The 14,764-nt window shown below is 37.2% G+C and overlaps 2 protein-coding genes across 2 annotated transcripts in view; both read right to left on the reverse strand.

Moving 5' to 3' along the window:
* The window catches only part of cubn (cubilin (intrinsic factor-cobalamin receptor)), a 49,604-nt gene extending 42,456 nt beyond the window's left edge, over positions 1-7,148 (reverse strand). The window contains exons 1-7 of the mRNA XM_020615343.1: positions 7,027-7,148; positions 6,396-6,525; positions 2,329-2,424; positions 2,085-2,123; positions 1,833-1,934; positions 512-615; positions 8-63 (exon numbers count right to left, since the gene is read on the reverse strand). Coding sequence (XP_020470999.1) covers positions 8-63; positions 512-615; positions 1,833-1,934; positions 2,085-2,123; positions 2,329-2,424; positions 6,396-6,525; positions 7,027-7,148 — 649 coding nt within the window. The remainder of the gene's footprint in view (positions 1-7; positions 64-511; positions 616-1,832; positions 1,935-2,084; positions 2,124-2,328; positions 2,425-6,395; positions 6,526-7,026) is intronic.
* A 1,695-nt stretch (positions 7,149-8,843) lies between these two features.
* trdmt1 (tRNA aspartic acid methyltransferase 1) overlaps positions 8,844-14,764 on the reverse strand; it is an 8,617-nt gene continuing 2,696 nt past the window's right edge. Inside the window, 8 exon segments of the mRNA XM_020615288.1 lie at positions 8,844-9,109; positions 9,522-9,651; positions 10,132-10,189; positions 10,898-11,223; positions 11,642-11,725; positions 11,824-11,893; positions 12,616-12,681; positions 14,022-14,093. Of these exon segments, the coding sequence (XP_020470944.1) occupies positions 9,009-9,109; positions 9,522-9,651; positions 10,132-10,189; positions 10,898-11,223; positions 11,642-11,725; positions 11,824-11,893; positions 12,616-12,681; positions 14,022-14,093 (907 nt within the window). The 3' untranslated portion in view covers positions 8,844-9,008.

Raw genomic sequence — 14,764 nt, forward strand, 5'->3', positions numbered from 1 at the left:
TTCCTGCAGTCATCATAACGCACGGTACAGAGAGTCCCAGACCATTCTGGAGAACAGTTACAACTGGGCAGAAACAGAAATATCATTGAAATAAAACAATGGTCACTGCACTGTAGCAAGCAATACATTATCTAACGGTGACTATCAGAAAGTATCATTCATAATTACTTCATCACTAACAAATTCATCATTTTAATATGAGGATTATCATCAGTTTTCATATATTTTGGTTTTCCCATTTGAGATCATGTATTTTTTGTCTTTTAGCTGCTAATGTAAAGGGTCCTGTGTCCAATAAGGTCGTCTGACAAATACTGAAAAACCAGATTTTAGTGCATTCTAAACTGAGCTGAATTGAATGGAATTATATTGCTAATATAAAAGTTATGTGAAATCAACAAGGGTAAAGTGAAATTCTAAACTTGTTCTAAAATTTTTCTACAATGTTCACACAGCTAACAGTAAAATTCAATTCATAACATCTGAGCATTATAGAAAGTTTAAGACATACGTGAATGATCCAGGAGTGTTGACACAGGTTGCTCCATTTTGACAACCCTGAGGTGTTCCTGAATACAACTGGCATTCATTCACATCTGTTGCACAGTTAGGACCCTGATACACACACACAACAAGAAAGAAAGATTTAAGAGAAACAACACCAGGTTTAGAATCAGAAAAAGGAAAATACTCACACAAAAAAACTCAGTCTGCTATAGACTAAGTTAATAAACTACTGGTTAGGATTAATGAAAGACTGCGGTTTTGGTTAAATGTAAAATTGTCACTGTGAACATGTTCTGTATTAAACTCACCCTGATCTTTCCCCAGCCTTAACCAATAGCTGACAGTGGCTAAATGTAACCATGGAAAAGTTCAATAACGCTGCAATTTCTCTAAGTGTATATTGTACTGCAAGATCAGATGTTTTGGCAGAAAACAAATATGTTGTCTGATGCAGTCAATATCAACATATTTGTGATTTGCCACATACTGAACGTTTATGAACAACATATCCTCATTATGTATTTGCTGTTGAAAATTGGTTCTACGTAAATGTTATTTCTAGGAGACAGGGCTGAGAAGAGACAAAACTTTAATGATCTTTGATCGACCAAGGACATAACACAGCAAAATATAGAGCAAAAAGAAAAAAACACACAAACTACTTTTCAAAGACAAATAAATATAAACTGGGCAACGTGATCAATGGGTACCAGGTTGTGAAAGACCAAGACTCACTGTATCTCATTTGGGTTTTGGTAAGAGTACCTGAAGGCGTGTCCCACATCACTGCCAAATTTTAAGGCCCTGGCTCAAATAATTCTGATTAAGTTATACAACATACAGCATAGAAATATACTGGCTTGTATTTTGTATTTTTGTGATTTTAGGAAAATATTTTTATGACTGTCAGTGTATATTATTTTCTATAAACATGATCATTTGTCCATTGGCCCTTGTATATAGCATGTTTTTAAGATTATATTTAAGAGTTTTGTTAGTTGATATGGTGCTTACATGGTGCCTAGATCAACATTCGATCCAATTACAAATAAATAAATTGAAATAAAAACTGATACACAACAAACATGAAGCAAAATATTATTCCAGCACAGGAGTAATGATAACTGGCTCTGGACAAAATATAATGCTGTTAATAAAACATAATCTTGTGCGGTTTGCTGTGCATGACTCTACTCAACAGGTATTTGGCATTTTAAACAGTACCGGTGACAGTAGTGTTAATTTGTATTGAGTATTGCCAACAATTAATGGATAACTAATTGTAATAACCATCCCCATAATGCAAGAAATGGTATGAAACTCACGGCCCAGTTGCTGGGACACACACAGTGGTATGAGTTGAGTAGGTTGAGACATGTTCCTCCATTCTGACAGGGATTACTGCTGCAAGACACTTTCTGAACAGTCTAGGGGAGAAAAGAGTTGAGGAAAGGCAGGCTTAGAAACATAACGTCGATGAGACAGTCCTGACTTTAGCCATTACAATAGGCTTAGAAACATAACGTCGAGACAGTCCTGACTTTAGCCATTACAACAAGCAATTTATAATGTCTTACCAGCTCAAGTGTGGTCACTTTATTCTCAAGTACTGACACCTGGAAAGCACGGAAAATATTTTTATACGTTGGCTATGTGCACTGACAACATTAAGACAACCCTGTTTGCATAGATTAAGTGCAAATGAGCTCAGTGAGTAGAAATAAATACATAGGAAGAAACAACAAAACAATAAATGATGGTAGTGTTAAAATGTGAACTTCATCTTGATTCAACTGAGTGTTTTAACTTCTGATGTTCTACCTTGGTCTGAAGCTCATTTAATTTGTTGGTGACATCAGGGGGAACTCCACCTCCATGAGACATAATGTTATCAATGTTGTCTTTGTTGGTTTTGATCTGGAAACAGTTCATAAGCAGATTGTTCACTTTACAAAAGCTAAAGACAAAACCGTTCTGGATTAAATTCATCCTCTACTTTAAAGAAATCGTGTTATCATTGCTTTCAGACAGTTCAAACTGTTTTTTCATGTTGCTGTTGGTGAGAATTAGTAAGATGAATCTCAACAATCAAACATTTAAACTTTCCTCTAGATGTTCACTCAGGAAATCCTGCTCTGTTCATTTTATCCAAGGTTTTTGTGGCTGTATGAGGACAGAAAGTGAGTTGCTCTCTTGAAAAAGCCTGTGTGACATCCTTTAAAACTGGGCTTTGGACCAGATGAAATGGGAAGGTTGCACCCTGCACACACACAATGGCTGGCTGCACCTAGCATTAGCAGGCAATCCCCTCGTCAAGTACTAAACAGGCTCATTGCAGCTTAGCTTCCAAGACCAGATGAGTGCAGGCACAACCAGGGTAGTGTGGCTATAATCATTTTCCTATTGTAATGTGACTAAGACTAGTAACATTTTTGGGGGTTTATATTGTATTATTATAAATTTATAATATTAACAAGTCATATAAAATGACACATTAAAGCAATATGCACAGTGCAAAAATCTGTGTGTCAAAACCACTGAATAAAAGTCTATTTATACCCACAGAAGGTATGGCCACAGGAGGCACAACCAAAGTTTGCTTCCACCAAAGGGTTGTTTAGTTGTTAGGACTGTTTTTAATCCTGTGATGAATGAAACACGATAACCACTTTAAATGTGCTGCTGTTCATCTCCCGTCAGCTATCAATTATTCAGACAAAACAAATGTATACACACGGTTTAATAAATGTAATGAAAATATTGTGTTAATCCTTGATTCACCAACTTGAATGTATCTGGCTCCTGAACTTTGGTCCTGCCCAAACAGCTGAGTCTGTTTCCTGACTCAGCTGTTTCCTGATATGTTAATCATTCATAATCTCATATGAGGAGCAGCAGCTGACAAGAACTTATAATACAATTGTTACAGAGTAGTGCTGTGAATATTTTCTGACTTGTCTAGATAAGCTTCTTAGTTTATGGTCATGATATTGGTGATGTGCTGGGAGTAGTCTTGTTTCAACGGATAGAACCAAACCTCATCAATGAGAATGGGAAGGAACGTGAAGGTGATGAGAATGGCTTCTGTGTAGGAAGGAAGGAATATGATAAAGGGCAGGCATTACATTTTTTGCTTGCACAGGGGACATATAACTTGTAGAAACCCACAGTGGAATAACTGCACATAATGTAACAAATGTGCATAATATAATAAAATTATCTAATGAAAGCTGATAAAGTCATAATTTTCCAATAATATAATGAAAATGGTGAGCACAAGCATAATAGGTTTTTACACATAATGTAATAAGATGTCACATTTTGCACAAGTGACTACAATGTGAGCTTAGTGGGAACTTACACATGTAATAATCTGACATCTTTTATAAAAATGTGTAATAACAAATAAAAAGTTAATATGTAAAGTATTTCATGCATAGAACAGTTTCCATCCTAACGATGATATCATAGACTGTGTTATCCACCGTTTCAGTTGTGCCACGTGTTTTCAAGCAAACCACGCATGATGAATGTTTCCTTTATGTGCATTTTAGGTGTTTTGTGTACTGAAAAGACTAAAAGACTGTACTTTAGAAATTCCATATAAACAGTTTACAGACTCTGAAGCCGTGCAATATTTTGTTGACAGTGTGTTGCTATTTTTGTTTTCATTTTTATGTACTTTACTGCTCCTGAGCCCAAATAGTCAGAATAACAGTCACTAAACAATGCTTCATGCAAGACAGTTCAAGGTGGCAATAATTTAACATTCCACACAAATAGTTATAGTATAGATATAATTTGTATTTAATTAATGCATTGTTTATTGTTAATTAATTAAGTACATTAATTGTTTAATTAATGTATTGTTTATCTCGCCCGCAGCTGGCTGGGATTGGCTCCAGCCCCCCCTTGACCCCGTTTGGGACTAAGCGGTTTAGAAAATGGATGGATGGATGGATGGATGTATTGTTTAGAGTGTACAATCATATTATCATGCCACAGTGATGTTATGCCAGTTTTAACATAAATGTTACCACTATGTAAACCCATATGGTAATGACTTGTGCATCATGTAATAACTTATTACATCATGTGCAAAGCCATTTTATTACATTGTTTGGAATATTATTACATTTTTATTACGTTATGCACTGTTATTATATTATGAGTTTGTTAGGTTATTTCTTAGTTAGATAGATATTCAGAGATTTGTTGTCTAGAAATGTTTAGTGGAGACAGGTTGTCTAGCTCAGGCTGTTAACTGTTCAGTTTGATGTGCTTGCAGTGCAGACTGCATGTAGGCCAAGGTTGCAGGCAAAGAGTTGTTAGTATTAACTGTAATGCTAGTCTTAATATTTGTCTTAATGTGTAATGTCATGTCAAATTGTTCTAGATACACACCACAAAAACAACAGCCACACACCTTGACTTTTCCTCATGTTTTGACTAACGTTATAGTCAGCTGCAAGCTGGCATATCAGGTGACGTCACGGTTTGACGCCCTGCGTAGCATGGGCTAGCCCAAAATGATTAAGATTATATAGGTTTCTGGGTCCAGGCTCGGATCATCTTTCCAAGCTGCCTGCGCGCAGTTTGGGGGTGGAAGATGCCTGGACGTGTAATGTTAATTCTTGCCTGTGACCCTTTGAATAAACCAGCACGGTTATATTTTTTATATACTCAAGTGGTCCGCTTCGTCTCTCTGAGTTCCTGGTTGAAAGAACCGGACGTGGCTTTATAATAGAATAAAGCCTTTAAGTTGTTACATACTTTATGAAGGAACATGTTGATTTGCCTGTCATGTGGATTTTATGCTTTTAAAGTTACTCATTATCATTAAGTATTTTATGTGTATGTTAAAGGTTAGGTGTTAGCTGTATGCTAAAATGCATTTTGTTGCCTTGTACTTGTACATGGGTAATGACAATAAAGTTGAATCTAATCTAATCTATTTAAATTTTTACTTAACCTTTGTTTAACCAGGTAATATGTTATTGAGGTTAGAAACCAGCTGATAGTGTGTTAGACCTTGCCAGGACAGCAGCATTACAGGTTTCAGACAAGACAATACAACATCTAACACACAAGTCAAACTGACTAAAAACCAGGTAACAAGATAAAAATACACTAACAGTACAAAAGGACACAAAAGCAGCAGTCAGTATCACAAAAGCTAAAATGAGCTAAAAACAGAAACAGTTAGTAGAGTAGTCATTTACAATAGTTTCCCTTTTGCAAATCCCAGAAAACAAGTTTTCTTTCCTATCAGTGACTTTGCACCAGAGGCAGACAGCAGATATGTCTGTGATCTGAGACTGTGATTGGAAGTTAATCTCTGTGAAATACGTTTACAAAGACGTAGGAAGTTGATTTAAATTGGCTGTATTAAAAAAGAATGCACCAGTGTCCAGAGAGAGGCCACCCCACTCTGGAGTACAGAGCACAGTGATGGGCTAGTGGTTTAAGTTGATAACAAACCTTAATAGACTGTGATAAACAGCCCAACATATGAAGACAGTTGCTTTCGTATACTGTATAACAGGTCACTGTAACCAAGAACCTGTTAGCAGCTGGCAGCAGCCATCTTTTCCATTGCTTCCAGGGAAAAACAAAACTCAGGTCTGAAATAAAACCTTAACTTCCATCCTAGTTTGTTCACAAGGTTTTCACCATGTTGCTTGAAAGACCGTGAATCAACGTGTTTGTAGCATGTAACAACTTAATTTATTACTGTATGACAAGAGCGACTTCACTGCATCAGCCGTATCACTGAAAATTGAATTTTATGACCAGCTGAACTGTATTCAATCTTTTGAACCACATGATTGTTGTGTTCCATCACTGCAAGTCTACAAGTTTGTTAGTAATGACAAATTTAAACTTACCTGACTCAGAAGTTGGGTGAGGTCCTCATCACCTACTTTAACTCGGCCAGATGCTGATGTCTGGAAGCGGATGTCTTTATTGTCTCCAGGTGTGAAGACAAGGTGACCATTCTCTGACAACATACGAGGCCTATGGAGTCAAATCACCAAAATGTAGGTATTTGAGTAAATGGGGATTATGGTCACACTACAGAATAGATTTAGGAGTAGGCTTAAATTTCCACCCTGCACCTCAAATAACACATACAAAAATATTTTCCATTATTTCCCTTAATGTTGATGAATAGTGGGAGCGGAATTCCAACTTAAAATCTGGGAACGAGTTTCTGATCATTAAACAAAATTTGCTTTGAACGCATCATTACATGTAATATACTTGTAACTAACACAGATAAAAAATAAATCACAAGCAGAGAATAAAGCTTGACAGCTGAGATACTATTAAAGACTGAAGATATTAAAGACTAAATGTGAAACAATTTTTTGCCTAAGATGGTAAAAATATTGAAATGTGGAACCTGGCTCAGATATTAGTGTTATTCAAGTGTTATAGTGATTATCCTTATTCAATTTGACCAGCTGCATATGAACTGAAGTGATGTTTAAGTTTCTATATAAAACCCAAACTCACTGGTCATTGCTAACGCTCCTCTTGTTTCGCCTGTGTGTGCTGTCCCTTGGCTCTCCTTGCAGCCCCACCAGAAGGAAAAGCAGTATGAAGAAGAGCCATGAGAATCGCAGTGTCCCAGCCATAGACACGAGATGTGTTGCCTGGACACTCTACACGACTTCACTGAGGTTTGATGTACTGCCACACTCTAATGCTCGGTGCCAAGACTTTGACCTGATACCACAACCGTAAAGTACATCTTAACTGACCAAATCTGGTTAACTATATTATTGAGTGAGAATGACCCTCACATGATTGTTGGAGATAAGTAACTTGCTACGTCTGACACTGTGTGCGTGCTTTGTAAATGTCAGGCAGTGGGTTACCACTGTGCAGATGGATGTAAATAAAAATTATCCTCATAAAATATTTAATAAAAACTTGTTTTATGAGTTCTTCAAAAGGCATCATAACAATATTATGAATAATGTTCATTACAGTCACATCTGTAGGTACAAGAATGTCTTCAATATGAATTTTGAATGAATCCTTCAATTTTTTTGTTTGTTTTAGTAGAAAGGTCCATCTGACTAAACTGAACAGATACTTAAGTAAAAATTGTAAAACTCAAATAAAATGACTTAAATTTTCAATTACAATCTATTCCATGACTACTGAAATTTAAAATTTTAAAAACCCTCATTACTTCTGATTTAACCTCAACAATACTCGCAATACAATTACAAATTACAATTATCTTTTAACAACTTACATTTAAAAATTGTCAATTGCCAATAAAATTTCTCTTGAAGATTTCAGTATTATTCTTGATCATACATTATTTTATCCATTATTACTATTATGTTCCTATTCATTATTAAACCCTGTATTTTTAGCATTTAACTGGCAACCTCTAGTGGTTGTATCACTAAATACCCTGACTACTCAGGACGATATATGACAAGTATCTTGGTATTTGCACAGTTGCGCTAATTCAGGCTTGACCATTAGTTCAAGATAATCCTGTATGTTATTTCTTATTATACAAAGTTCTTTTCATGTATTTAAACTGTCTTACAATTCCTTAGAAACATCACCTAAAGAAAGATATCTCAGAGAGTTCCAGATCTTTTATTGTCTTATAACCATCTGCATATTATTTACTCAAATGATATCTTTTATTGCTCACGTACACGAGTAGATCTTGGGAAACAGCCAATAAAGTTAGCTCTGCTGAGTTCAGATGTTTTGTGGTGGAAATGCTTTTGGCCGGTATGATGTGGTATTTTGACGCACACAGCCATATCGAACATTCCGACACAAAAAGCAACCCAGGACAGAACTGGCCCACCAATCTTTTGTACAGGACACGTCACTACCACCTGATTAACAAAGGTCACGGAGACATGAGGTGGGTGACACCACACGTGCAAAAGAAACTATTTTACAAAGCAGATTCTGGCCTTCGGAATAAACTCTCAACGAGCTCAAACATGGATCTGCTGTTGAATAATAATAGATCTGTAGTTGTTTCAATAACTGATCCATGGTTCAAAACAGCTCAGTACAAGTGTATAAGACCATCATATGGTGCTGAGTTAAATGGAAGATTCTCAAGAGTTATTCATGCAAAAACCTATTTTTCCAGTGTGGGTGCTAAGGATAAACCTAGAAATATATGTGATGATTAACAACAAACAAACAAAAAGTTACAGGTTACCTTTTAGGTTTTTATTTTGAATATTAGAAAAATTTACTATGATGCTCACAGAAAACAACCATATTTGTGTGCATCCAAAAGGGACAAGAGCTGTTCAAAATTACATGTAAAAAAGAAAACATGTACTCAGTCTGTTGAGGGATAATGTTGCTATGAAGCATTTCTGACCAGTTTGACTAACATTTCACCAGTTAACCTCTCTGACAAAGACTATACACTTTCAAAACACAACCAATAGTCAGACAGCACTCTGTAATAATTATCCATAGTGACTAATAAAGTGCTAGGAGACCAGCAGCTGGAGGAGTCTGGCCACCACCACAACATTAAGGCTGTTTCCGAGAACTTTGTACCGCTGCTTGGTTGGGATGTGCTCGGGAAAGGCTGCAAAACACAAGATAATAAGTCAACACTGGGCTGTAAAGTCCACCCTGTAGTATAATTCAAAGCCCAATTTCACATTTAGTTAACAACTTAGAAAAAAACATGAAGCAATAGAAATCCTGATCTTTGTCTAACAGTCAGTAAATATTAGTCAGTCTGTGGAACAGTTTTTAGAAACAACAGTGCCTTTATTTGCCATAGTGAAAAACAGTGTGAATCACTGATGTGTTTTTAATAGTTCTTGGACAACAATGATGTTCTTTGGCACACAAATAAGTAAAACCTGGTTTTGGATACAGACAAAATTTGTTAGTAGGAAAGTCATTACTGTTTTGTCATGACTGACAATAATATATACATAAAAAAAAATCACCAGCCTTACTCTTCAAGGGCTCACATGTTTTTCACTTACAGAAGCTTTGAGGGAAACCCATGAGGCTGGCAACTTCTCTTGGAGTAAAATACCGGAGCTTCAGTTTCATCAGCCGCTGGAGTTTCTCTTCGTCAGAGAGCTGGTCCAGACCAGTAAATACACTCTGCATCTTCAGGGTGCACAAAACAGCAGCCATCAAGATGGCATCATAAGACATGTCATAGTTATGCTGCTCAACAGAGACTGGTCAAACAAAGCTGGGATGTGTTAATCATAACTATGCAAGTCACAGTTCTAGTTTAATAAATGGACAACAGCAGAAGATAAACATAAATAAAATTAAAAGGTTTTATATTTCTGTACTGAAACAATTGACACTGATGATACAGAAGATTTGAAACAACAAAACAGTTTTCACGTACAGCCGAAAAGCATCTGTTGCCACATCTAAATGACCTGCAAATCTCAACGAAACCACTTTAAACTATACAATACTTGGCTGCTCCACGTCGGAAATGTTTCCAGTGGACATTGAAACTGTGAGAGCTGTAGAGCAGCCAGATCACAATGTAGCCAGGCTGTGTACCTTCAGTGTAAATGGTACAGGGGCATGTGTCTTGTTGATACTTGTACTGATAGCAAAGCCTACCTCTGTTTCCATGCAGCTCTGCAGCACTGAGCCGGTTCCTTCCACATAGCGCCCATAGCTATGGATACCACACAATAACACAATCAAAAACCGCATTACAAAGTGATCACTTTAATCAACTAGACAGAGAAACAGCAGGGATGAGATACAGTATGCTACTGTTCAAAACGTTTGGGGTCACCTGTTTTTCCACGGTTTATTTGGACAGGACTGATCTCTGCATTTTAACCGTTTACAAAAGTTACATTAGCTCTATAATATTTTATCACTGTAAACTGCTTTCAGCTTGTAGTTTGTGTCACGTCATCATTTACAGTCCACATACTACAATCTAACAGAGCTGCTTTTTTTCAGTTTCATATACTTTACTTCTTTGATCTGTGCCTGCATATGACCAGGTTTAGTCATTTACAAATATTTAACAACTTATTAATTTTGATGGAATACCTATTATTTATTCTTTGGCTTGCCGGGTACATTACATTTAACTGAATTTAACTTTTAAAAGGGCATTAAGTAGATGGTTGACATTTTCAATATTTTCACCACTCGTCACTGACTGTCGGTCTCTGATTTGCACTTATTATGTCATTCCTGTGTTTTAACCTCCAGCATACTGTGGGTGCACATTTTATTTGGCAAGTTCCAAAGTAAACCTTTAATGAGTTTTGAATGACAGTTTTCTAGCCATAAAGAAACCTACTGCTGTAATAAAGACACAAGTCAGGATGATGACAGTTGAAAACAGTTACTGTACTGTACCTACCCTTTGGTAAAGCAGGTAGACCTTCTGCATGTGGGCTGAACAATGTCCATGACCATAGCGTATCGCAGCAGTGTTTTAGGAGGAAGGAGATACTGTTCCATGTTTCTTTCTGACTGTGGTTCCAGGAAGCCTTGGATCAGTCTGACAGACAGGTCATTATTCTGATTCTTCTTCCTCTGGACTTCCGCTGTTGTTTCTAGCTTATACAGGAAATGTCCTTCCTCTGTTTCCTTGTCTAGCTGGCTGCTACCTGGGTGGGCAGGACTCACAACTGTGGGCTGCTCAGAGGAATCACTCTCAGCAGGATGTGGGAAGGCATCTAAAATCTACATTACATACCGAGTGAAAAGCCTTAAATTCAGCACGCACAGTCCCAATTAAATCAAATATTGATCAAACTTGTTTTTCTCAACCTATTCCCAGTTTTTGCTTTCTGTCTGAATATGCTTCTGGGTGACACTTAAATGACACTTCTTTGTCACTTATTTCGAATTAATATACAACTTCTTAACCAAAATTCACTATTTGTGCTGCAATTGTTTTTTTTTTAAATTTAACTACACAATCACAGACATACTGTACAGTATTTCAACGACATCCAGATTTTCAAAAAAGACAAATATTGTGGAAAATATGCAATAATACTAGCTCTGAAGTTCAGCTTTGGTTGGCAATGGATGTAATTAATAGAACATTTCTTTCACACATTTTCCTGAGAACAGGATTACAGTCTGCATGTCTCACCTTGGAACAAGCCTGGATGCTGAAGGTTTCTGTCGAAAGCTGTGCAATCAGGTAATATCGCAGTCTTGAATTTGGAATCCCAACCTAGATTTATGAATAGAAAAGTGATAGTAGTTTATGTATAACTTCCACATTACAGATGTAGTTGGTGAAATTAGTCACATACGGTGAGTCTTTCTTACACTTGTGGGGGAGACCATGATCTCCTCAAATCTGTATCCACCTTCCATCAGTGTTTTTATCAAAAGGTCCCTAAAGAGCAGAAGTAAGAGGGCAGATTAACTCTCACATGAAAAACATGGGTTGGATAGTGTTACAGCAGCTTCCAAGAGTGAAATTAAAATTAAAATTGTCTGAATTAAACTTGAGAAAGAAATTGATTTTGCAAAAAAGTGTATTAATTATACATCAAATATCTTAAAATAGGTTCCCTGTGGGAGCATAGTAATGCCAGTGTTCTCTCTGAGATCGTGGTGCAAAAAAATATCCCAAATTCAAACCATTTCCATTGGCTGTAAATTGCCTTGTCCACGGCAACACACTCAGACTATTCCACCTTGTAGTAGACCATCAAGCCTAGAGTCACAATATTTTCAAGAATTTGGAGAACTCATCTCAGACCACTACTGTTATTCATTTTGATGAGATTTGAATTAAGGTGATTTTAATATTAACCTGAATAATGGTAACACCTTATCTAGCATTTCATAAAGCACTTACTTTACAAAAGTAGGCAAGCAAATCCTGAGAACGGAAGAAACTGCAATAGTTAAACCTGATCCGAAGTATCAGCAAAAAGAATTTTTCACAGAATATTCAATTGGACAATTGCTGTACTTACCGAAATTTTTAATGAGACATGAAAAACATAATCTGCAAGATTTCAATATTACCCGCCTACTGTATATGTGGTTGCATCTTGACATGGTGACAATTTAGGCTTTTTGATAAACCTTTGCAGTCTACATCATTACCTGGCAGAGGAGCTCTCAAAGCCTTTCACATTCTCCAGCAGGATGAAGCGAGGAAGCCTGTTCAGCCTGGCCACACATCACCATATGCGTGTTGGGAAGATGGAATGAGATGATTAATTGGCAGACACCATGCTTGTAACACATCCAGCCATGGCTGACCTCCTTTATAAAGTCTTATGTGAAAACACAGCTCATACTTCACCATACCACAGCACAGAGCCTGAAGAACAAAAGTGTACAACTGTCCACTTAAGGTCTGGATGTAAATGAGGCCTACAAACAAACCCATGGTATAAAACATACCTTGGAAGGACTCACGCCTAACCACCAAACTGCAAGCAAACACACAGCTGTTATCCAACACTCAGTCAAGGCAGATAGGTATGTCATACTAAGTTTAGAAATGGGTCAAGACATTAGCAACCTCATGCCTTTAACACCCAGTCGACAGCAGAAAAAGTTAAATCACCTGACTGTGACCAAAAAAAGACATGGCTGTTTTCACATTTTCATTTTGAGTTTTGTATTGTTAAACATTCTGAGAACTCATAAATCTTGCAAACTTGGACCAAACAAAACTAAATACCATACTGCCTGAGACATGATCACAGATAATGCCACAATAATATCAGGAAAAAAAAACTATGCATAACTACAAAAGAGAATGAAGAAGTATGATAGAAAGTAAAACCGTTTGTACATTTCTGTCTAGACCTTTCATGGTCAAAGCATCTGCGGTGGCTGGGGAGATACGTCACATTACTTAGTGTTTTTAGAAACTACCACTGATGTACAAAAGGGCATTTTGTTTATTCTTAACAGCTGCTCAGATGTTTACCTGTGGCAATAATGACCAACTGCAGCTAGGTCATGTCTGGCATTGTTCTGTTATCAGACCAACTGTAGCTCCTTGAGTGCATGTTAACTTTAAAGACAGCCTGGACAAACAATATCAGAGCCCTGAAACAACGATATGATTTGCTTGGACTGTTCTTTTGTGTAAAAACACTTGCCACTCTGTGGTCTTTTTGAGCAACTGCTCATCTTTTCAAATATCAAAATGATACAAAGAGGTGCTTCCTTCTTAAGAAAACCATAGCTGCCTGAGAGTACAACGTTCCAATTCTGGACAGAATGCTAACAGCTATTACCCATACAGCAACCAAGAGTTTCATTTTGTGTTTGACCAGCTCATGGCAGTATTGATATAATTTGCCAACAACTGTCAGATAAGCATTCATAAAAGACTGTTTTATATCTAGCTAAAACATTGCTAAAACTGTAAGCTATAAGTAAGCATCTCTTGTTATTTCAGTATTCAAATTGTGAATTTGATTTTATATTTTTATTTTTTTCATTCAGGCTGACCTGAGGGCAATAAAAAGCCAAACTGGAAGATTAAGGACCTTGGCAGAAGATCGAGGATGTAGAGGAAGCTCTTGGTTCTGGGGTCACGAATGTCACCCTGAAGTCCTAGCCTGCACAAAAACAACAACAAACATTTCAGTGGAAACACAGGTTTACATTTAAAAGTATTTCATGGAGTGGTTTAAAATCTGTTACTATGATAATAAAAATAATAAAGACAGAAAATGAGGTCAGGTTGAATAGTATGGTGGTAAAAAGGCAGAACAAAAAGCATTGTCCTATGTAATGGTGCAAATCAAGCAAAGGAGAACAGCACCGCAGGTCAAACACCAAACTGTAGGACTGTTTCGCCTGGAAAGACTGGGATGTGTTTAAAGCTGCAGCCACCTCAGAGGACTTTTCTGTCAGCGTACAGGACTATGCAGAGTATGTGACCGGATACATTAGTACCCGTATTGACAACATTGTGCCCACTATACAAGTCAGGAGGTTCCCCAAACAGAAGCCCTGGATAAACAGTCAGGTACGCCACATGCTCTCAAGCATTCAGATCAGGCGATGAGACGGAGTACAAAGCTGCGAAGTACAGACTGAGGAAAGTCAGCACAGCGGCCAAGAGGCAGAACAGAGAGAAGCTGAATGGCTTCTATTTTACTGCTGACTCTGGACAGACGTGGCAAGGCCTGCAGCACATCACAGACTACAGGACCACCACCAGCATCATCAGCTCCACAGACAGCCTGCCGGATGACCTCAACACCTTCTACACCTGCTTTGAGAC

The sequence above is a fragment of the Monopterus albus genome, unplaced genomic scaffold (assembly GCF_001952655.1).
Source record: "Monopterus albus unplaced genomic scaffold, M_albus_1.0 scaffold162.1, whole genome shotgun sequence".
In the NCBI taxonomy this organism is placed as follows: domain Eukaryota; kingdom Metazoa; phylum Chordata; class Actinopteri; order Synbranchiformes; family Synbranchidae; genus Monopterus; species Monopterus albus.